General features: G+C 45.8%; 1 protein-coding gene across 16 annotated transcripts in view; it reads right to left on the bottom strand.

Moving 5' to 3' along the window:
• The window catches only part of LOC124002448 (neurofascin-like), a 168,203-nt gene that overhangs the window by 71,412 nt on the left and 72,199 nt on the right, over positions 1 to 24,592 (bottom strand). For 15 of the 16 annotated variants that reach the window (XM_046309839.1, XM_046309834.1, XM_046309827.1 and 12 more), the window contains 3 exons: positions 20,070 to 20,128; positions 10,067 to 10,211; positions 3,948 to 3,965 (listed from right to left, as the gene is read on the bottom strand). In XM_046309839.1, the coding sequence (XP_046165795.1) occupies positions 3,948 to 3,965; positions 10,067 to 10,160 (112 nt within the window). In that variant the 5' untranslated portion in view covers positions 10,161 to 10,211; positions 20,070 to 20,128. The remainder of the gene's footprint in view (positions 1 to 3,947; positions 3,966 to 10,066; positions 10,212 to 20,069; positions 20,129 to 24,592) is intronic. The other variant, XM_046309830.1, reaches the window with a different exon arrangement.

The following is a 24,592-nucleotide window of genomic DNA, read 5'->3' as shown; positions in this document are numbered from 1 at the left end:
TAGGTAACAACTGTAGTCATCCACCCATTTGTGAGTCCAGTGGTTAAAGCAACAAACAAAAAAACATGACTGAAACTTGACTGGGGCCAAGTTAACCTCCCCTTTCATGTAAGAAAGTCATGACAATGGCTTTTAGTGAATGAGGATCATTTTGTACAGTTTGAACTGTGAGTTTGACCAATTCCAGTACCCTTGTTAATGTTTATGATTATTCCTATTTCTCCTGTTTACCAGTCACTTTCTCTTAATCCCTGCCTACAGTGCATTCAGAAAGTATTCAGACCCCTTCACCCTTTCCACATTTTGTTAGGTTACAGCCTTAATTCATTTTTACTAGGATTAAATGTCAGGAATTGTGAAAAACCTGAGGTTAAATGTATTTGGCTAAGGTGTATGTAGACTTCAGACCTCAACTGTATGGAAATGTGATATTTAAAGTTTTATTTTTTATATACATTTGCAAAAATGTTGAAAAACTTTTTTTTCTTTGTCATTGTGGGGTATTGTGTGTAGATTGATGAGGGGGAAAAAACATATATATATATATATATATATATATACACACACTGATCAAAAAAAATAAAGGGAACACTTTAACAACACAATGTAACTCCAAGTCAATCACACTTCTGTGAAATCAATCTGTCCACTTAGGAAGCAACACTGATTGACAAAAAACCCAGACATATGGCAGCAGATCCACAAGGTCTGCCATGAGAGGTGACTGTATAGTTCCCCTAAGGAAAAGCACCTTCAGTAAATCTGCATTCTCTGTGAGAGCTTCCCATGTCTGGAATACACTGCCATCAGAAACACATAACTGCACCGCTTGAAGACATGGCTAAAGGTCAATCAGATTTGTGAACATGGTCCCTAGCTGTGTGTTGCCGCTTTCCATGTTGTCTGTAGCTTGTGAGGTGTGGAAACACTTTGTTGCTTTTATGAATTTTGTCTTGCTGCTTTTTGTTCTATGTTGCTCTGTCTGTATGCTATGTCTTGCTTGTCCTATGTTGCTATGTCTTGCTTGTTCTATGGTGCTATTGTCTATATTGTAATTGTTTTTAATAACCTGCCCAGGGACTGTGGTTGAAAATTAGCCGGCTGGCTAAAACCGGCACTTTTACTGAAACGTTGATTAATGTGCACTGTGCCTGTAAAAATAAAATAAACTAAAACGATACATTTCACATGCTGTTGTGCAAATGGAATAGACAACAGGTGGAAATTATAGGCAATTAGCAAGACACTGCCAATAAAGGAGTGGTTCTGCAGGTGGTGACCACAGACCACTTCTCAGTTCTCAGTTCCTATGCTTCCTGGCTGATGTGTTGGTCACTTTTGAATGCTGGCGGTGCTTTCACTCTAGTGGCAGCATGAGACGGAGTCTACAATCGACACAAGTGGCTCAGGTAGTGCAGCTTATCCATGATGGCACATCAATGTGAGCTGTGGCAAGAAGGTTTGCTGTGTCTGTCAGCGTAGTGTCCAGAGCATGGAGGCGCTACCAGGAGACAGGCCAGTACATCAGGAGAGGTGGAGGAGGCCGTAAGAGGGCAACAACCCAACAGCAGGACTGCTACCTCCGCCTTTGTGCAAGGAGGAGCAGGAGGAGCACTGCCAGAGCCCTGCAAAATTACCTCCAGCAGGCCACAAATGTGCATGTGTCTGCTCAAACGGTCAGAAAAAGACTCCATGAGGGTGGTATGAGGGCCCGACGTCCACAGGTGGGGGTTGTGCTTACAGCCCAACACCGTGCAGGACGTTTTTCATTTGCCAGAGAACACCAAGATTGGCAAATTTGCCACTGGCGCCCTGTGCTCTTCACAGATGAAAGCAGGTTCACACTGAGCACATGTGACAGACGTGACAGAGTCTGGAGACACCGTGGAGAACGTTCTGCTGCCTGCAACATCCTCCAGCATGACCGGTTTGGCGGTGGGTCAGTCATGGTGTGGGGTGGCATTTCTTTGGGGGGCCGCACAGCCCTCCATGTGCTCGCCAGAGGTAGCCTGACGGCCATTAGGTACCGGAATGGGATTCTCAGACCCATTGTGAGACCATATGCTGGTGCGGTTGGCCCTGGGTTCCTCCTAATGCAAGACAAGGCTAGACCTCATGTGGCTGTAGTGTGTCAGCAGTTCCTGCAAGAGGAAGGTGTTGATGCTATGGACTGGCCCACCCGTTCCCCAGACCTGAATCCAAATGAGCACATCTGGGACATCGTGTCTTGCTCCATCCACCAACGCCACGTTGCACCACAGACTGTCCAGGAGTTGGCAGATGCATTAGTCCAGGTCTGGGAGGAGATCCCTCAGGAGACGATCCGCCACCTCATCAGGAGCATGCCCAGGCATTGTAGGGAGGTCATACAGGCACGTGGAGGCCACACACACTACTGAGCCTCATTTTGACTTGTTTTAAGGACGTTACATCAAAATTGGGTCAGTCTGTAGTGTGGTTTTCCACTTTAATTTTGAGTGTCACTCCAAATCCAGACCTCCATGGGTTGATACATTTGATTTCCATTGATCATTTTTGTGTGATTTTGTTGTCATCACATTCAACTATGCAAAGAAAAAAGTATTTAATAAGAATATTTCATTCATTCAGATCTAGGATGTTATTTTCGTGTTCCCTTTCATTTAGTTGCGCTTAGTTGGACTATCATTTGTTTTTTAACAGGCCCAACACACCTCCAGGCTGTGTAAGATCTATTTGACCAACAAAGAGAATGATGGAGTGCTGCATCAGATGACCTGATCTCCATAATCACCCAACCTCAACCCAATTGAGATGGTTTGGGATGAGTTGGACCGCAGAGTGAAGGAAAAGCAGCCAATAAGTGCTCAGAATATGAGGGAACTCTTTCAAGTCTGTTGGAAAAGCATTTCAGGTGATGCTGGTAGAGATAATACTAAGAGTGTGCAAAGCTGTCATCAAGGCAAAGGGTGGCTACTTTGAAGAATATAATATAAATGTTGATTTGTTTAACAATTTTTTGGTTACTACATGTTTCCATATGTGCTAGTTGCTAGTTCTGATGTCTTCACTATTATTCTACAATATCGAAAAATAGTAAAAATAAAGAAAAACCTTGGAATGAATCCAAACTTTTGACTGGTACTGCATATATGTTATTAGTTGTACTATTTTGATATTGAAAACTGCACTGTTGCATAGGGCTTGCAAGTTCAGCATGTCACTTTACTTGTGAATTTGACAAATAAAACTTGAAACAAAATGAGTATTATAACAGACACAATAGACAATAGACACAACAGAAGCATTTCTGGGGTGTTCCACAAAATGAGTCAAAATAATAATTTTTAAAAAATCAGATTTTTTTTATATTAATGAAGACATGCTAAAGTGCAATAACTCAGCATGTCCATCTGTGCACTCTGTGTGTTATTTTATGTGACTAACCTCATAAGGTCAACCCTGCTATGTGAACTGAATTCTCGTTTGAATATTCCTTAAATATTTTGTTTAAAAGAAACATTGAACATATAAGAGTCATAGTGTAAAAGCAGGTGAACTCTTTTTGGCCATTTCCTGTTTTTTTTCTGGTGGAACAGCCAATGGGTCGAGCAGGATGCCTGTCACCTATAGATTGACAGTCTATAAACGTTTTGCAAATGGTTGTTGTTGTTATGAAGCTTGCATTCAATTGCCCCTCCCAGCTCCACACAACAAGCTTCCATTCCCCCTGTTACAAATGTATGGCTGATTTAAGATAAAAATCGTCAACCCTGTTACTTAATTTGGAACTTAATAGGCATTTGCTATGTTTGTTTTTTCAAATGTAACCTCTTGAGATGGGAAACAGGTTCATTATTCAATTTAATGGGTGTTCTTTATGAGTGGAAGGTTAAAATGAGTTACACTACCCAAAAGGGACTCATTTCGTGGAATGACCCTACTGTGTTAATAGAAAAAACACTTACGGTCCTGCTGGATCTTTGCTGTTGGTCCCAGAGAGAGTACAAAAATATACAGAAACAGAAAGAGAGAGAGAGAGAGAGAGAGAGAGAGAGAGAGAGAGAGAGAGAGAGAGAGAGAGAGAGAGAGAGAGAGAGAGAGAGAGAGAGAGAGAGAGAGAGAGAGAGAGAGAGAGAGAGAGAGAGAGAGAGAGAGAGAGAGAGAGAGAGAGAGAGAGAGAGAGAGATAGATGTTGCAGTTGCTGTTAGTGATATTAGAGGGTTCATTAAAACATTGGCCTATAGCAAGAGCATGTCTACAGCATTAAACAATGTTCCAGTTGTGGAGTTATGTTATGGAGTAGTTATGTTATGGAGTAGTTATGTTATGGAGTAAGTATGTCCTAAAAGAAAAGGATGTGGCAACAATGTTATTCTACTCCAAAAGAAAAGTCATTCTACTGTTATACCCATGTTATGTAGCTAAAGTACATTTATATTAGTTATACGAGCGACTACACTGACTGTGAATATGTCCTGAAGCCAATTAGCACAATGAGATGGAAACTTACCTGTTGATGGATTCCACATGGCGACACGGTTGATTTTCAGGGGGGGGGGGCAGACAGAGAAAAAGAGAGAGGTTATATGATCGTCACAGTCTGCTAGCATCGGCATGGTAAGATAACCGCGAGCTAAGAAGACCCCACCCACTGGACACACTGGTTGAATCGACGTTGTTTCCACGCCATTTCAATGAAATGAACCAGCATGGAATAAACATTCAATTCATGTCTGTGCCCAGTGGACAGACATTTGGGACAATCTGTGATAGTAATATAACTGAGAAACTAAAATACAAATATATGTGATTATTTCCCACTGCATTAATTATAACAAAACAGTACATTTAAGTGTATAATATATTTCCATAAGGGATATTTTTGGTTGACGTAGCTGACACAGTGGTCCAAGGCTGTGTGTCTGATTGAGAGTCCCTCCCCTCCCCTTGATGTAATGTTCCTAGTGTGTGTGTGTGTGTGTGTGTGTTTTCCAAGGCTATGGGGGGGGGACGGCTGCCTATAGACAGGTGAAACACCCCCCCCAGATCTTTTATTTAGTCAGAATAAGCCATGGTCACATGGGAGGGGTAGGGGAAGGGTGAAGGGAAAGAACCTAAGAAGGTCATGACAACCCTCATCAATAGAGGTCACCACTGGGACCTGGGGAGGATGGGAGTGGGGGATGGCTGGGGAATGAGAACAGAGATAAATGAATCTCTCCTCAGCTCACATTAGAGACATACAGTCCTATACACAACACATGGTACCATTCATTCCTCTCAGTTGTGCCTGTACAGCAGTAAGTGAGAAGCAGAGGATTCCACTTTTCTCTGTTGTCTATCAACCACCTGGGGCCTCATTTCTAACCGCTGAGTAAATTTAACACTAAATATCTGCGGGCACCATTTCTGAAAATATTGAGATTTACGAACTTGATGCGCGCCATACAAACGCACGCTTCCTATTTTAAATGAGACTTGTAGTGAAACTGCGCGAGTGAACAAGCATTATAGCACCGCATGAAAAAACGTCCATCGTTCACCTTTTATGGTGACAATCATGCCCTTATTTGCTGATACTTTGGGAGTATTGGAATTAGGCCAATACAGTATCTGAAGGAAATAGCAACGGCAAACTTGGTAAAAATGTCTTTGAAGTTGTTGGCAGAATGTTTTCTTTTTCAGTGGGCCTACTTACAGTAGTAGCCTATACACACTTCAATGAATCAACTGTATTTTCACCTGTTAAATTCTACAGTAAGTTATTAACCGCGTTAGCTGTCGGAAGCATAGGCTACAGCAAAAACTAGAAATTACCATAGCCTTTCTAGTAGGCCCAATTACATGAGAGATGGTCATGGCATGGTTACTTCCGGAATATGAAGTAATCATGGTCAGAAAAGGTGAGGAATTTATTCTGCAGTGGTTATGATATATGTAGGCTATTATGTTTATAAATTAAATATTATATATATAATATTATATATATTATATATATAATATATAATATCTATATAATATCTAATTTGACATTACAGCATTCAGATGTAGCTTACCAAAGTCAATGGAAAAGATCAAAGGTCTGGCCTACTGTTAAACTGCACTTATCTTTTTACTACGGTGAAGTGGATCCAATTAAACGAGAGATGGGATGAATGGTAGCCTATACTAACTTGTTGTAGCCCTATAGGCTATTTCACAAGTATCCTATGAAACCACCAAAGTCAGAAAGGTGAGGAATTTATTCTGCAATCATGGACATTAAATAAATAACAGGAAATAAATGCCTATTTCTAATTATTTTAGAAAGTAAAGATAAAATAAATAGACGTTCGCGCCTCTCACTAACAGAAAATGATTCCATCTTGTTATTAATTTGAGCTACCTGATTTTTTTAAACGAATAAGTCATCATATTTTCCCGTTTGCACAAGGCTACTAGGCTACAAGGCTACTAGGCTACTAGGCTACTGGGCTACTTTTGCCTTCTTGCAATGCAATACTTCAACTACTAGAAACTGTGTGTAGGCATGGTCTAAAGTTTGCAGGAGGATAAGCACATTCTCACGTAAAGTTCTGTTTTATAAATGGAAAATGTTGTATGAAAATAGGTGCACACATGTTTTGGGGCATATCTTCTGCATACACAAAGTTGATAAATAAGGCCCCAGGGCCATAAAATCACCTGTTGTCCTTTTCTACATCTCTGTCTCCTTTTCTCTTTCCCTCTCTCTGCCTCTCTCTCTCTCTTCTTATGTCTTTATCTCGTCTGTCTTTCTCTGCCTCTCTCTCTCTCTTCTTATGTCTTTATCTCATCTGTCTTTCTCTACCTCTCTCTCTCTCTTCTCATGTCTTTATCTCTTGTCTGTCTTTCTATACCTCTCTCTCTCTTCTCATCTCTTTATCTCTTGTCTGTCTTTCTCTGCCTCTCTCTCTCTCTTCTCATGTCTTTATCTCTTGTCTGTCTTTCTATACCTCTCTCTCTCTCTCTTCTCATCTCTTTATCTCTTGTCTGTCTTTCTCTGCCTCTCTCTCTCTCTCTTCTCATGTCTTTATCTCTTGTCTGTCTTTCTATACCTCTCTCTCTCTCTTCTCATCTCTTTATCTCTTGTCTGTCTTTCTCTGCCTCTCTCTCTCTCTTCTCATGTCTTTATCTCTTGTCTGTCTTTCTATACCTCTCTCTCTCTCTTCTCATCTCATTATCTCGTCTGTCTTTCTCTGCCTCTCTCTCTCTTCTCATGTCTTTATCTCTTGTCTGTCTTTCTCTACCTCTCTCTCTCTCTTCTCATCTCTTTATCTCTTGTCTGTCTTTCTCTGCCTCTCTCTCTCTTCTCATCTCTTTATCTCTTGTCTGTCTTTCTCTGCCTCTCTCTCTCTTCTCATCTCTTTATCTCTTGCCTGTCTTTCTATACCTCTCTCTCTCTCTTCTCATCTCTTTATCTCGTCTGTCTTTCTCTGCCTCTCTCTCTTCTCATCTCTTTATCTCTTGTCTGTCTTTCTCTGCCTCTCTCTCTCTTCTCATATCTTTATCTCTTGTCTGTCTTTCTATACCTCTCTCTCTCTCTTCTCATGTCTTTATCTCGTCTGTCTTTCTATACCACTCTCTCTCTCTTCTAATGTCTTTATCTCTTGTCTGTCTTTCTCTGCCTCTCTCTCTCTCTTCTCATGTCTTTATCTCTTGTCTGTCTTTCTATACCTCAGATTTGAGACTACTTCTCAGGAGGAACAGGAGTGCCGGAGGGATTAACCTCATTTCGGCTCCCGGAACGTAAGGTTCGACAGAGGATTAGTCTTACCATAGTGCCTTCTTCCTCTCCGGCCGGGGCGGGGTTCTTTTGTTGGTATGCGCCCTGCGTGATTATCGAGGGCTGAATGACATAACGGTTAAGAATCATAATCTTCGAGATTTCGTAAGCTAGCCATCTCTCTCTCTTCTCATCTTTTTATCTCTTGTCTGTCTTTCTCTGCCTCTCTCTCTCTCTTCTCATGTCTTTATCTCTTGTCTGTCTTTCTATACCTCTCTCTCTCTCTTCTCATCTCTTTATCTCGTCTGTCTTTCTCTGCCTCTCTCTCTTCTCATCTCTTTATCTCTTGTCTGTCTTTCTCTGCCTCTCTCTCTCTTCTCATCTCTTTATCTCTTGTCTGTCTTTCTCTGCCTCTCTCTCTCTTCTCATCTCTTTATCTCTTGCCTGTCTTTCTCTGCCTCTCTCTCTCTCTCTCTCTTCTCATCTCTCTATCTCTTGTCTGTCTTTCTCTGCCTCTCTCTCTTCTCATCCCTTTATCTCTGTCTCACTGGTGATGAATATATTTGTGAGAGGTCGAAGGGGTTACAAGGGTATTATGTATTTTTCTCTGTGGGGGCTCCCCCCCCCCCCCCCGTTGTGTGTGTCCTCTGTCTGACACTAATCAATAGAGCTTCCAGAGGGCGCGGGTGAAAGGTTGTGGGGTATAAAGAGACATTGAGAAAGACGGCGCCGTAGGGGGGAGATGAGGTGGAGACTACAGAGGTGATGACAGCTGATGACCGTGTGTGAATGTGTGTCCATACCCTGTGTGTTTGAGGCACATAAAGAGGTAGACAATAAGTGGTGTGTGTGTGTGTGTGTGTGTGTGTGTGTGTGTGTGTGTGTGTGTGTGTGTGTGTGTGTGTGTGTGTGTGTGTGTGTGTGTGTGTGTGTGTGTGTGTGTGTGTGTGTGTGTGTGTGTGTGTGTGTGTGTGTGTGTGTGTGTGTGTGTGTGTGTGCTCACATATGTGTGTGTTTGACCACCTCATAGCAGGTGCCCGTGGGGCTTTATCTGCTATCAAATGATTTTTCATAATGCCACTGTGAGACATTCTCAGCTATTATTGTCCGTTTTTCACAAAAAGTGAGAATGAAAGGAGAGAGAAAAGGCTAGTTCTCTTTCACTTTGTCTCTTTGTTTCAGGTCGAAGGGGTTACAAGGGTATTATGTATTTTTCTGTGGGGCCCCCCCCGTTGTGTGTCCCTCTGGTCTGACACTAATCTCTCCAGAGGGCGCTGGTGAAAGGTTGTGGGGTATAAAGAGACATTGAGAAAGACGGCGCCCGTAGGGGGGAGATGAGGTGGAGACTACAGAGGTGATGACAGCTGATGACCGTGTGTGAATCATACCCTGTGTGTTTGAGGCACATAAAGAGGTAGACAATAAGTGGTGTGTGTGTGGTGTGTGTGTGTGTGTGTGTGTGTGTGTGTGTGTGTGTGTGTGTGTGTGTGTGTGTGTGTGTGTGTGTGTGTGTGTGTGTGTGTGTGTGTGTGTGTGTGTGTGTGTGTGTGTGTGTGTGTGTGTGTGTGTGTGTGTGTGTGTGTGTGTGTGTTCCCACTGGAGTCAGTCCGATGGGACACTATAGTCGGGAGCTTTCACACATGTTATGATGGCCTGGTACTGGAGTGTGTGTGCAACAAGATCTCATAGTGTCCCTTCGAAATTCAACGTGTTATGGATGAACGTCACAATTAGTTCCGCTTGGTTACAGGGTTAAAACGGAAACAACTCAAAGGTTAACAGTTTAGGCATTCATTCAGAGTGTTTAAGGTTAGGGCTATGGTTTGGGGAAGGCTTAACACAAAATAATGAAAAACAATGTGCTATTACCATAAGGTACCATCAGTATTGTGTGTGTGTGTGTGTGTGTGTGTGTGTGTGTGTGTGTGTGTGTGTGTGTGTGTGTGTGTGTGTGTGTGTGTGTGTGTGTGTGTGTGTGTGTGTGTGTGTGTGTGTGTGTGTGTGTGTGTGTGTGTGTGTGTGTGTGTGTGTGTGTGTGTGTGTAAGATGGGGGATGGTGAGCTCCAAACCTATTGTTCAAGATATCACTGGATATGAAGCTAGATCTGCAGATGTAAAGACAGGATCACTGTGTTGAGTAATACATCTTCAACATCACTTGATCTTACAGTATACTGAAGACGTTGATTTACTGTAGAGTTCCTTCTGAAAACTGTCATGGTTTGGTGTCTCTACACCAGCGGGTTATAGCGGGATGCCGCATGCTTTTTAATGACCTAAATGGTAGCTTTACCATAAGAAATGACAGCTATGTGTTTGCGATGTGGTTGTTGGACTTACAATCGAGAGGAACATCGATAGCAGACAATTCTTGCCACAGCAGCAGGACCAGTGATATGACAGACAGGGCCCAAGGCCCCCCCTGCACCAACATCTCTCCCCTCTGTTTCTCCTCTCCAGTCGCAATTCCTGATACGTCTCTGACCTATGAGAGAGAGAGAGAGAGAGATGTGTTTTCAGCGTGTGGCTGGCCTACATCTGCAGCTGAGGCCCTGGCTCCCCAACGAGACTTGCCCATAGACAGCTCCAGAGAGAGGAGAGATGTAGACATCACACAGACCAGTATCCCCCTCTCCTCTCCTACCATATTACCCCAAACCATTACCGGTACCAGAATCAGTATCCCAGTTTCCCAGGCTCAGCACTAACCCCCGATCATCTTTCTCCGACAATAGTGCAGACTCCCAGGACCCTGTTCCTCCACTGCCCAGGCCTCCAGACCCGGAGTAACATAACATAGAAGAGGGTACCAGCTCAGCCAACTAGCCCCATAAACCCTGACCCCCAAACCCAGACCCTGAACCAACCCCACTCAATCACACAGCAGCTGAAGACACTGACTTTTCATTCAACATTCCCCTCCATTTCAACCAACGAAATATAAGACGAAATACTAAATGGCGATATACTTACATAAAGCACACTTAGTGGAAACTGTAAATAATAGATGCATCTTACAGCGATTAGTCAACAACAGCTTGGTACCCCTGGGGTAATACCCAATTCTCATACAAAACCTGTGTGTGACCCACACACACACTCCCATGCATAAACCATCTGGTGATATGTCAACCAAACACCATGCTACAAAATACCTAATCTGCCCCTGGGGAGGAGGATACAGATATTCCAGCATTCCTTTGGATCATCTGACACACACACACAGATGGGCATGCACACACTTACTTTTTAAAATTGAACCTGTATTTAACTAGGCTAGTAGGTTAAGAACAAATTCTTATTTACAATGATGGCCTACCGCAGCCAAACCCAACCCGGACGATGCTGTGCCAATTTTGCGCCGCCCTATGGGACTCCCAAGCACAGCCGGATGTGATACAGCCTGGAATCGAACCAGGGTCTGTAGTGACACCTCTAGCACTGAGATGCAGTGCCTTAGAACGCTGCGCCACTCGTGAGCCCATAGATGAATGCACTGATGAACACACAGAGGCAGACAACAACCCCCCCCCCACATCCCCTCACACGCACACACACACACACACACACACACACACACACACACACACACACACACACACACACACACACACACACACACACACACACACACACACACACACACACACACACACACACACACACACATAGCTGGATGAGAGAATGGAAGGTTGGATGAAGGAACGAGTGGAGACAACAAAGGAAATAAACATATAACTGTCTTGCTCTACTCTCTAACATTGTCTCTCTCTCTCCTTCTTTCCAGTATCACATGCAAGTGAGAACATCAATATAGGTCACTATAGTTCCCCCTATAGCATGCTAGTATCTACACTCTCTAAATTAGTAAAGATCCTCATATACACTCTTAGAAAAAAAAAGGTTCCCGAAAGGGGCTCCATAGGAGAACCATTAGAATAACCCTTTTTGGTCCCAGGTAGAACCTGTTTTGATTCCAAGCAGAACCCTATGTAGAAAGAGCTCTACATGGAACCAAAAGGGTTCTACCTGGAACCAAAAAGTGTTCTTCAAATGGTTATCCTATGGAGACAGTCGTAGAACCCCTTTAGGTTCTAGATAGTACCTTTTTTCTAAGAATGTAGGGCTGCGTTGCAGATATATGTTATTGGCTTTTCTAGGTGACCTAGCAGATACACATAAACAGAGGTGACCTAGTAGATATGCAGTAGTTCACAGAGGCTTCACAACAATCAGGTCAGGACTCGTTCTATCACTGGGCCCTAGGGGTGGAAACCTGGGGTAAGTCTACCCTGCTGTCTGCCCCACCGTTCTCATAACACTGTTAGACAAGCAAACTAGACTCAAGATTCATTTAGTAACATTTTTCAAACCAAAATATCCAAATGGAGATTCCGTGAAAACAAAAATCTGACATTGATTGGTTTATCAAGACAAGTCCCCCACTCTTGTCTCAAAGCAGAGTGATAACACTGTCCCAATCATAACTGTGTTGAAATTGTAGTTGACCACATGGCAATTCTTTGAAGTATTTAAAACGGTCGGATGACTGGGAATTTCCGTAAGCAACAATATGACAAATGTCTTCAATGGCATTAGCCTACTTTATTCCTGTCACGCCTTGGTCATTGTATCTTGTGTTTTGTTAATTGTTTGGGTAGGCCAGGGTGTGACATGGGTTTATATGTTGTATTTCGTATTGGGGTTTGTATTAATTGGGAGTGTGTATTATTAGGGGTGTGTCTAGTTAGGCTTGGCTGCCTGAGGCGATTCCTAATTGGAGTCAGCTGATTCTCGTTGTCTCGGATTGGGAACCGTATTTAGGCAGCCTGAGTGCGCGTTGTATTTCGTGGGTGATTGTACCTGTCTCTGTGTTAGTCACCAGATAGGCTGTAATTAGTTTCACTCGTTTGTTGTTTTTGTATTTTCAGTTATTTTATGTACAGCATTTTCTTCATTAAAAGTCATGAGTAACCTACACGCTGCATTTCGGTCTGACTCTCTTCAAACAACAGACGAAAATTCGAAAATTCGTTACAGAATCACCCACCACCATTCGCAGACCGAGCAGTGTGTGAACTGGCAGGATCTGAAGGAGGACGTTATGGACAACAGAAGCAAGGAGTATACTACGTGGGAGGAAATCGACAGGTGGGCGGCCGACCCAGAGCGAGTGCAGGAGCCCGCCTGGGATTCCCTACAGCAATGCGAAGAGGGCTATACACAGATGGAATCGAAAAGGAAAGCACTGCTATACAGAGCGAAAACTGTAGGTAACGGGGGAAAGCGCAGAGAGAGAGTGGCAGAGTCAGGAGTCAGACCTGAGCCTACTCTCCCTGTTAATAGTGAGGAGCAGCAATATGAGGACTTCTGGTCTTGGCGGTTGGAAACCGGAAAGTCACCCCAAAAAATTTATTGGGGGGGGGTAAAAGGGAGAATAGTTATGCCAGGTAGAAAACCTGCGCATACTCCCTGTGCTCACCGTTGGGCTAGAGAGACCGGGCAGGCACCGTGTTATGCTATGGAGCGCACGGTGTTTCCAGTGCGGGTGCAGAGCCAGCTGCGACTCATACCAGCCCTTCCTATTGGCCGGGCTAGAGTGGGCATCGAGCCAGGTAAGCTTGGGCAGGCTCGGTGCTCAAGAGCTCCAGTGCGCCTGCACGGTCCGGTCTATCCAGAGCCTCCTCTACACACCAGTCCTCCGGTAGCAGCTCCCCGCACCACGCTTCCTGTGCGTGTCCTCGCGCCAGTACCACCAGTTCCAGCACCACGCACCAGGCCTCCAGTGCGCCTCGCCTGTTCAGCACAGCCAGTGCTTTTCTCCCCTCCTGTGCTATCGGAGTCTCCAGCCTGTTTAGCGCAGCCAGAGCCTTTCTCCTCTCCTGTGCTGCCGGAGTCTCCTGTCTGTCCAGCGCCACCAGTGCTACCAGTCGGCCCAGCGCGTCCAGTGCGCCTCGCCTGTTCAGCCAGCCAGAGCCTTTCTCCTCTCCTGCGCTGTTGGATTCTCCCGCCTGTTTAGCGCAGCCAGAGCCTTTCTCCTCTCCTGCGCTGCCGGAGTCTCCTGTCTGCCCAGCGCCGCCAGTCGGCCCAGCGTCACCAGTCTGCCAGGATCCACCAGAAGTGCCAGTCTGCCAGGATCGGCCAGACAACCTGAATCATCCAGGTCCACCAGCCAGCCAGGATTTACCGGAGCCTACTACCTGCCTGAGCTTCCTCTCAGTACTGAGCTTCCTTTCAGTACTAGGCTTCCTCTCTGTACTGGGCTCCCTCTCAGTACCGGGCTTCCCCTCAGTACTGGGCTGCTTCGGTCCCGGGCTGCCCCTCTGTCCCGGGCTGCCCCTCTGTCCTGAGATGCCCCTCTGTCCTGAGCTGCCCTGCTGTCCTGAGATGCCCCTCTGTCCCGAGCTGCCCCTCTGTCCTGAGCTGCCCCTCTGTCCCGAGCTGCCCCTCTGTCCCGAGCTGCCCCTCGGTCCCGAGCTGCCCCTCAGTTATGTGGGGATCAGGGTGAGGACTATTAGGCCATGGTCGGCGGAGAAGGTGGATTATCCTAGGACGCGAAGGGGAGGAACTAGGACATTTATGGAGTGGGGTCCATGTCCCGAGCCAGAACCGCCACCATGGACAGACGCCCACCCGGACCCTCCCTATGCTCTTGAGGTGCGTCCCGGAGTCCGCGCCTTAGGGGGGGGGGTTCTGTCACGCCTTGGTCATTGTATCTTGTGTTTTGTTAATTGTTTGGGTAGGCCAGGGTGTGACATGGGTTTATATGTTGTATTTCGTATTGGGGTTTGTATTAATTGGGAGTGTGTATTATTAGGGGTGTGTCTAGTTAGGCTTGGCTGCCTGAGGCGATTCCTAATTGGAGTCAGCTGATTCTCGTTGTCTCGGATTGGGAACCGTATTTAGGCAGCCTGAGTGCGCGTTGTATTTCGTGGGTGATTGTACCTGTCTCTGTGTTAGTCACCAGATAGGCTGTAATTAGTTTCACTCGTTTGTTGTTTTTGTATTTTCAGTTATTTTATGTACAGCATTTTCTTCATTAAAAGTCATGAGTAACCTACACGCTGCATTTCGGTCTGACTCTCTTCAAACAACAGACGAAATTCGTTACAATTCCGATATTTTCATCATTTAGCGATATTCATTCCCACCGTGATTATTGATTGATCCAGCCAGTTGTGGTTTAGAACACCTGCATGCATAGTGGTGGGCTTTGCGAAGTGATGGGACATGTCTAGTAACAGGCGCTGCCTAGCAACCATCATTATGGCGCATCACATCTCATGAACGAGGATTGCTTACGCCGGACTTAGCTATGACTAGGTCTTATTTTGGTTGGTGCAACACGTATTTTTGAAGTAGCTATGCTCGACCTACCATTGAAGACCAACTCTTTTGGCTCCAGGAGTGTGTGTGTGTTGGGTGTGCCCTCATTGAGAATAAGAACAAACAGCACTTCCTAACAGATCAACCCAGAAAATTAGCGCAGCTACAGTATGTTTAAGTGTGATCTTCCTTTTGTCCTTCACACCAAAGGGGTCATCTTGATTAGAGTTGATTTCACTAATGTGGAATCACAGAGGAAAGACTTGAATTGGTTTAATTTCTATTAGAGAACAGAAGGGTCTGTGTATGTCCCTGCTGGTAGGCCATGGCTAGTTCTGCCTAGCCTGGCTCCAGATCTGCTTGTGCTCTTGCCAATTCCATTGCTGTCATTGTCGGGCAAATACTGTTTACCGTGACATTTCCATAAGGAGATGGCAAGAGAGGAAACATACTGTCACCAAGGCTAAGTTCTGTCTGGTTTCAGGAGTTCAGCTTCTCACCATCTGACTAACATGTCAGAAAGGGTAGTTGTTGATAGATTTTGCTATGGGATGGTGGTCGGGGAGGCCAGCCCCCGGTCGTGGATCGGAGTTTGTAGCTGGCTTCCCGACAGGGTCAGCCCCCAAGTTGTGATTTGTGGTTGTGCTAAGCATACTGACGGGGACAGCCCCCGGTGGTTGACTGAGGTTGAGCTGGTCCTCCCAAAAGGAACATCCAGCCAACTGGAGTAGTACATAAGGGTTTTAGCCTTCTGCTTGTCGAATGTGCACAAATGTGGAGGTTTCTGGAGAGCTGGATTGCTGGTGCGTCGGCTAGCGGGTGATGGTGGAGGTTGATCTCAAACGTAGTGAAATCAGGTGTGGGCCCGAGGAGGGTTTATTGGGCATATCAGACATGCCATTTGGTTTGAGTGGATGTAATTGTAGTAAGGTTCGGATGACTTCAGGCGTGATTGGAACCAGCGTCTGATGATGGGGAGGTCCGTGTCTGAACAGAGACTCCGAAGGGCACGGAGAGAAGGAAACTGAAGATGGTGAGTGTGAGGCTGCAGGAAGCGTCCTGAGAGCAGTGATATTGATGGAGAGGATATTGAAGGTGATGGGGATGCTGTTGATGGTGGTTGCCTCTTGCCTCCCCATGAGTTGGAGCGTGTTCCACACGAATCGGAGGCCGCTGAGGCATGTCCTGATGGTGGTGTAGTAGGAACGGAGGTGCCGGTGGGCGTACGTGACCTAAAATGTGACAATAGGAAGATCGCAGTTAGCAACATGGCCCGGTCAACAGCAATGGAGGATGCGAGGTCAGGGCTCAGTGTGGAGCAGGCCATGGCTGTCGGGTGGAAACGGGAGCTAGGTCCCGGCTACAGGAAAGAAGGTGAGCGAGGACAGCAGGCTCAGTGCGCAGCGAGGTAGGTGGGTGTGAGTTGCTATCTGATTTGCTGATAAGCTAGTATATGGCGCACATGTGTAGCTGCAGATTCTGTTCATATGTGCACTCCATTGTGTGTGTCTTTGCTCTTCCGTGTGTGAGTTCTGTAGTTTGCAAATGTGTGTGTGTGTGTGTGTGTGTGTGTGTGTGTGTGTGTGTGTGTGTGTGTGTGTGTGTGTGTGTGTGTGTGTGTGTGTGTGTGTGTGTGTGTGTGTGTGTGTGTGTGTGTGTGTGTGTGTGTGTGTGTGTGTGTGTGTGTGTGTGTGTGTGTGTGTGTGTGAATTTGTGTGTGACTGTGTCCACGTGTGTGTGTGCTCAGTAAAGGCGTTGGAAGCGGATTTGAATATTCACCATGAACATTATAACATATACAGATAACGACATTAACCTAAGTATTATAATTACGACAATTAGCATCAATTAAGCAGAAAACTAGCATGCTAAATTAGACTATTATGCTGATTTACTATCTAAATTATGCACATTTTCTTCCATTATTTAAAAAAGGCAATTTCTTAAAATAAACCCTATGTCACTTATCCCTATTGAAATAATTAACTTTATAATTCATAAGTACTACTGTTTAAAATAAGCTTCTGCCGTAAAGTATATTCAGGGGATATTCAGTTTAGATTTCTTCGTTTTCTAATCATTTCCTTGGTAGGAGGACTTGGTGTGATTTATTTGAAAGGATTCTACAGCTATTTCTGCCTTCCATATTTTGTGTGACACTGGTTACGGCATCCATTTTATAAATATTTGATGTGTTGAGACTATCTGTCCAAATGGATCCATGTCCCATCAACTGCTCTTAGAGAATGCGTCCCAAATGGCACCTGATTCCCCATACAGTGGACTACTTTTGACCCAAGAGCGCACCACATAGGGAATAGGTTGCCATTTGGGATGTGCAACCTTTGTCTCCATTTATTTATATACAGAGCATTTACCAGTCCCAGGCAAATACGCTATATATACAAAAGTATGTGGACACCCCTTACAATTAGTGGATTAGGCTATTTCAGCCACACCAGTTGCTGACAGGTGCAGAAAATCGAGCACACATACATGCAATCTCCATAGACAAACATTGACAGAAAAATGGTCTTCCTGAAGAGCTCAGTTACTTTCAACGTGGCAACAAGTCAGTTCGTCAAATTTCTGCTACTGTAAGTGCTTTTTTTTATTATGCTTCATGAAAGCTTCATGAAATGGGTTTCCATGGCTGAGCAGCTGCACACAAGCTTAAGATCACTATGCGCAATGCCAAGCGTCGGCTGGAGTGGTGTACAGCTTTCCGCCATGGACTCTGGAACAGTGGTAACGCATTCTCTGGACTGATGAATCACGATTTACCAGCTGTCAGTCCAACGGACTAATCTGGGTTTGGTGGATTCCAGGACAGCGCTACCTGCCCGAATGCATAGTGCCAACTGTAAAGTTTGGTGGAGAAGGAATAATGGTCCTCAGCTGTTTTTCATGGTTTGGGCTAGGCCCCTTTAGTTCCAGTGAAGGGAAATGTTAACGCTACAGCATCCAATGACATTTTAGACACTTATGTGCTTCCAACTTTGTGGCAACAGTTTGGAGAAGGTCATTTTCCGGTTTCAGCATGACAATGCCCACTGTGGAAGAACTTGACTGGCCAGCACAGAGCCTGACCTTAACCCCATCGAACACCTTTGGGATGAATTGGAACGCTGACTGCGTGCCTGACCTCACAAATGCTCTTGTGGCTGAATGAAAGCAAGTCCCCGCAGCAATGTTTCAACATCTAGTGGAAAGCCTTCCCAGAAGAGTGAAGGCTGTTATAGAAGCAAAGGGGGGACCAACTCCATATTGTCCATGATTTTGAAATGTTATGTTCGACGAGCAGGTGTCCACATACTTTTGGTCATGTAGTGTATGTTTTCCACCCCCCTTTGCTGTTGCTCCGCCCGTGTCATTGCTACCTAATCCGGTTGTGTGACGGTAATGGGTTGTTCCATTATGCCATTCTGAGGGTACGTGATGAAGGCTAATGGAGCTCTTGTGGGATAATGGACCTCAGAGACAGGGCTGAGTAGGTAAAATTAATAAGCTCTGGTGTAGTGGAGGGTGTGTGTGTGTGTGTGTGTGTGTGTGTGTGTGTGTGTGTGTGTGTGTGTGTGTGTGTGTGTGTGTGTGTGTGTGTGTGTGTGTGTGTGTGTGTGTGTGTGTGTGTGTGTGTGTGTGTGTGTGTGTGTGTGTGTGCATGAGTGGGAAGTGCGAGTGTGTGCCTAATGCACCTAAATCCCCCCCAAATAGCTATTCCAACCACCTATTACACAGGCGAACAGATTGGCATAGCAGGTAGTGAAGTAAAACTTGATATCTCTCTGTCTCTGCTGGCATGTAGTCTCTCTGTGTTAGAGAACCTTCATAACCTGGTTCAGGTGTGCATTAGCAGCTGGAGTGATCTAGCCCTGTGGAGCTATTTCAGTTTATGGTGACATGAAATTTATCTGTGACACTCTGCTTTGTTAGAACACAGAAGAGTGTTTTGGAGAGGCCATTTCCCCCCTGAGAGCTAAAGTAAGGAGGCCCATCTGTGGATGGGTAATACATGGCATCTAGATTTGCAGGTCTGGTCTCAAGTCCATTTGTTGGTGCTGAACAGACAAGGTACAGACTGTAGACTGTATCCAAGACAATGAGTGATGACCTAGTGCTTTGACTATAGAATGGAAACAAGTGGATGTGTATGACTGAGGGTGTGTGTGTTCCTGTGCTGGGGGCTGATTATCACGTGTCAGAAGGGGGTTAATGACACACAGCCCACAACAATATGGCAGTGTGAGGGTAAACCCTGGTACCCAAGGCCTCTTCTCTCTCTCTCTCTTTCTCTCTCTCTCTCTCTCTCTATTTATTGTTCTCTCGATCTCCCTCTCCCCCTTTCTCTCTCTGCCTTTCTATTTATCCCCCCTCTCTCCATCTCTTTTTCTCTCTCTCTCTCTCTGCCCTGGTCTGTCTCTTTCAGACAGTGGCAGTGCCCTAGGCATTGACACATTAACTACCCCTGCCTCCCTCCCTTCCCCCCCAGTCAGGCCAGAGGCCGCGTCCCCTGTTCCAGCTCTAAAAATACCCCAGTACCTATCACACACAATTACCCTCAGCCCCCAAACCACCCCATTCCACCCCACTACACAGTCACACAGTAAAGACGGGTCTCAGACACACATCCAAGATGCACTCCCCCTCCCCCTCCCCCCCCAAAAAGCAGAAATCGTCTGAACTGAAACACTCGGTTGCTCCTTTCACTCCTTTTACCAGCTCCTCAGCTGTCACAGTACAGACACAAACACACACACACACACGTGAAAGCGCACAGTTGGATTGAGGTGAAGCAGAAAACAATAGCTGACAGACAAATAGACAGCCCCCAGACAGACAGACAGTAGACAGCCCCAGACAGACAGACAGACAGACAGACCGACAGTAGACAGTTCTGTCAGGGTCGTATCAGTCTGAGGGGGAGAGACAAGGTCTGGACAAAGACCAGCGAACATCAAGACACACGCATGCATGAATGCACACGCACACAGACAGACACAATGCTTCTGAGACTTACGTCAATGTGTCGACGAAACCCTCTATGTCCTTGCTGATTGAAACGCTAACTGCTCAGACCTGTAAAGGGAGAGAGAGAAAGAAATACACATTTAGATGATTCATGTGGAAAATCAGTGGAAAACGAGGAGTCTCAGAAGCTCAATACCAAAAAACCCTCTCTTTCTATTCAGATTTGCTGATGCTTCACTTATCCCTTTGTTTGCCTCAATGCAGGAAGACAGTAAGGGAGTAGAATAATAGCTCACAAATACTACACACCTCGGACTGTGTGTGTGTGTCGATACAGTAAGTGTGTGTGCATGCGTGTGCATCTGACACAGAGCCAAGCACACTCGTCTCATGCCACTGTTGTTTCATGGAGTTTTTTTAAAGGAACTGTGTTGTCTGTGAGCCAGGCAGCCATGGCCCCAGGTTTACAGCCATGGCCCCAGATTTACAGCCATGGCCCCAGGTTTACAGCCATGGCCCCAGGTTTACAGCCATGGTTCCAGCCATGGCCCCAGATTTACAGTCATGAACCCAGGTTTACAGCCGTAGCCCCAGGTTTACAGCCATGGTTCCAGCTTTACAGCCATGGTTCCAGGTTTACAGCCATGCTTCCAGGTTTACAGCCATGGTTCCAGATTTACAGCCATGGTTCCAGGTTTACATCCATGGTTCCAGGTATACAGCCATGGCCCCAGGTTTACAGCCATGGTTCCAGGTATACAGCCATGGCCCCAGGTTTACAGCCATGGTTCCAGCTATACAGCCATGGTTCCAGGTATACAGCCATGGTTCCAGATATACAGCCATGGTACCAGGTTTACAGCCATGGTTCCAGGTATACAGCCATGGTTCCAGGTATACAGCCATGGTTACAGGTTGACAGCCATGGTTCCAGGTTTACAGCCATGGCCCCAGGTTTACAGCCATGGTTCCAGGTATACAGCCATGGTTCCAGGTTTACAGCCATGGTTCCAGGTATACAGCCATGGTTCCAGGTTTACAGCAGGCTCACCACGGGAGAAACACCTGGAAAGGAGAGAGCCGGAGCAGCAGAGCACACAGACTGGGAAGATGTAAAAGACTAGACGATCTCATCCCTTATTCTCTTGCCTTTATTGCCGTTTAAGCACAGACAGCCCTGAGGAGAGAACACTGAGTATACTACATAGAACTCACTATGGGAGACACACACACACGCACACGCGCGCACATAAACATACACACACATTACACACATGAAAACAAACTTTCACACACCTACACACACAAACATGCACATGTAGGCAAGCACAGACAAAAGATGCCATGCCTTGACAAAATGCCTTGTTTGCAAGGGCCATGGTATACACACACAGGGCCCCGCCCCCACACAACACTTCAGCAATCATTGAATGAATCTTTACCAGGGCTAAAGAACACTGCCGTAACAATGACATAAGACACGTCAAAAAAAGCGAACGTTGTTTTTTTAAAGTCATCGTTATGACACAGAGTTCATGTGGAACTACGTTATTCGTATCAGAGTCGATTGAGCAGCTGGGCGACTAGGGCAGTGGTTTTCTAGGTTAAGTGCCTAGCATGGCTGAAGGGCAGAACAGCAGTGCCCTAGATGGGTAGTGAGTGTGCTGTACTGAGCAAGCCTGCAGTAGTAGTGTAGCATTAGTGCATAACATAACACTTCCCTAGTCACTCTGCCTCCAGGCTACACTGCTAGCTAACAGGGTCATAGCTAGTCACTGTGGATGGCAGGGCACACAGAACTGTGTGTGTGTGTGTGTGTGTGTGCGCGTGTGTACGTGTGCGTGTGTGTGTGAGCTATACGTGACCGGAGGTCAGTCTAACAGGCCAGGGGATAGCTGCGCGATCAGTGACATCCCTCTCCACATCCAGCCATCCATCCTGTCGTGACCATTTATATTGATGGACATCAATGGGAAAATCTGTTTTTTAAATATTATGCACCAGAGCTTAGTCTCCAGAGTGTTTTAACCAGAAAACCAATCCCTTTTGCCGTGATCACTGTCACGCCTTGGTCATAGTGTTTTGTGTTTTCGTTATATATTTGGTCAGGCCAGGGTGTGACATGGGTTTATATGTTGTGTTTCGTATTGGGGTTTTGTAGGCATTGGGATTGCGGCTGAGTAGGGGTGTAGCATAGGTTTGGCTGCCTGAGGCGGTTCTCAATCAGAGTCAGGTGATTATCGTTGTCTCTGATTGGGAACCATATTTAGGTAACCGGGGTTTCACTGTGTATTTCGTGGGTGATTGTTCCTGTCTCTGTGTAGTGTTCACCAGATAGGCTGTATTAGGTTTCACGTTCCGTTTGTTGTTTTTTTGTATTTATTAAGTTATTTCATGTATCGTCATTTCTTCATTAAAGAACATGAGTAACAACCACGCTGCATTTCGGTCCGACTCTCTTTCGACAAACGAAGAACGCCGTTACAATCACGTTTTTTTTTTTAAAGAAAAGATTTTCCTAATTAACCCGTAATAAAATGGTAAAAAACAACGAATCAACCACAGTCATCGTCAGTGATCTTTTAATGTCCAATTATGAAGCTTAATAAGTCAAACTAACACCGTGTAGTGAAGCGTGACACACAGTATAAGGTGATAGATGGATCTTAACCAGGAGCTTACTCAGAAGTCTGGTCTTACTGTAATCACTAGCCTGCAAAAGAACCCCTGTAATGCTGTGTGTGTGTTTGTCAGGCACCATAGGGCCATGCCATGAAGAGAACAGGGTGGGGCAGTAAGACACACACACAGAGGGGAATATATGTTCATTGTCCTCCATGTATTCACATTTACCATCCACCAGGGACTCCTACCAAGAGTTACAGGGACATGAAAAAACACTCGCAGCCAGTTAAGCATGAGCGACACACACTGTGTGGAGTCTGTATGGAGACGGGACCGCTACCGTTGTCCAAAAACCTAGACACAAACCCTATGGCCACAACCGCCCAAACACCTTGGCTGAGTAGTGTCTGTCTGTCTGTCTGTGTGTTTGTGTGTCTGTGTGTGTGTGTGTGCGTGTGCGTGTGCGTGTGCGTGTGTGTGTGTGTGTGTGTGTGTGTGTGTGTGTGTGTGTGTGTGTGTGTGTGTGTGTGTGTGTGTGTGTGTGTGTGTGCGTGTGCGTGTGTGTGTGTGTGTGTGTGTGTGTGTGTGTGTGTGTGTGTGTGTGTGTGTGTGTGTGCGTGTGCGTTTGTGCGTGTGCGTTTGTGCGTGTGATAGACAAGGAGACGGCGGTCCAGTCTATCACCTGCTATTCCCTCATGTTTGTGTCTCTCACTATCCAACCCCCATACCCTTTTCCAGTGTAGGGAGAGCGGGTGAGAGGACGTGTTTGAGTGTGCTCTCTTATCCCTCACTATTGGCCTCCTGGCCTAACCTTTGACCCTGTCCATTACCAGTGGTCTTTGGACAGCGCAGACACATCCCCTCCAATAAACACACACACACACACACACACACACACACACACACACACACACACACACACACACACACACACACACACACACACACACACACACACACACACACACACACACACACACACACACACACACACACACACACACACTTGCAAGGAAGGTGTGGCCGTGAAAGCTGAGCCACAAGTCAGAGGTCACACAGTATTGAGTCAGGGATCAAACATTCTACCCCAATGACATCATACTCCTGTTACCATAGTGATGGTAGAGTAGAGTCTATAAGGCATCATGCGTTTATACGTGTATGTGTTTCTATGCGCGCGCCTTTAGTATCTGGCTCTCCTTCGCTACAGCAAGATCCAGATACCAAAGAGCACAGCACCAAGTCCAAATGAAAACTGAGCAGTAGTGAGTGACCCGAGGGAAGGAAAGATGGAGGGGATGAACGACAGAGAAGATGAAGGAAGGGGAGGATAAACAAGCGGTTGCCAGGCACAGGGTGTGTGGATGTCATGCTTGGCAGGAGCACTGGTACTTTGTTGCAGAATGACCTAGTTTTAATGGAGGAGAGGATGAGGGGAGAGAAGAAGAGGGGAGGGGAGGGGAGGGGAGAGAGGAAAGGAGAGAGAAGGGACATGTCGAGGATGAGGACAGGGGGAGAGAGGAAAGAGGAAGAGAAGGAGACGAGAGAGAGAGATGACGAGAGGACGAGAGAGAGACAGAAAATGTAAGACAGGAAAGGATGGTTTACTGCAACAACAAAAACGTGTATTTATTTATTGTAAGTCTCTGTTAATGATTCATATGTGATGCCAATGTAGGGAACAGATAAAATACAGGTGGAGGAACAGACAGATGGAGATAGGAGGAAGGACAAAATTATGTGTGTTTGTGTGTGCGTGGACAGTATGTGTCTGTATATCTGTGTGTGTGTGTGTCTCCCTCTCTCTCTCTCTCTCCAGCCCTGAGGGGGACATGAGGTAGCATCAATTCGCTCCATCCCAGATAAATCAATCACAGGGTTCCTGGAGTGATGCAAGCTAAAGCACTTCCTGTGTCCAACTGCCCAGCCTTATGAGCCTCGTTAATA

This window comes from Oncorhynchus gorbuscha, linkage group LG18 (assembly GCF_021184085.1).
Source record: "Oncorhynchus gorbuscha isolate QuinsamMale2020 ecotype Even-year linkage group LG18, OgorEven_v1.0, whole genome shotgun sequence".
Classification (NCBI taxonomy): Eukaryota; Metazoa; Chordata; class Actinopteri; order Salmoniformes; family Salmonidae; genus Oncorhynchus; species Oncorhynchus gorbuscha.
The sequence above is the reverse complement of the archived record's forward strand: the minus strand, read 5'-3'. Positions and strand labels throughout refer to the sequence as shown.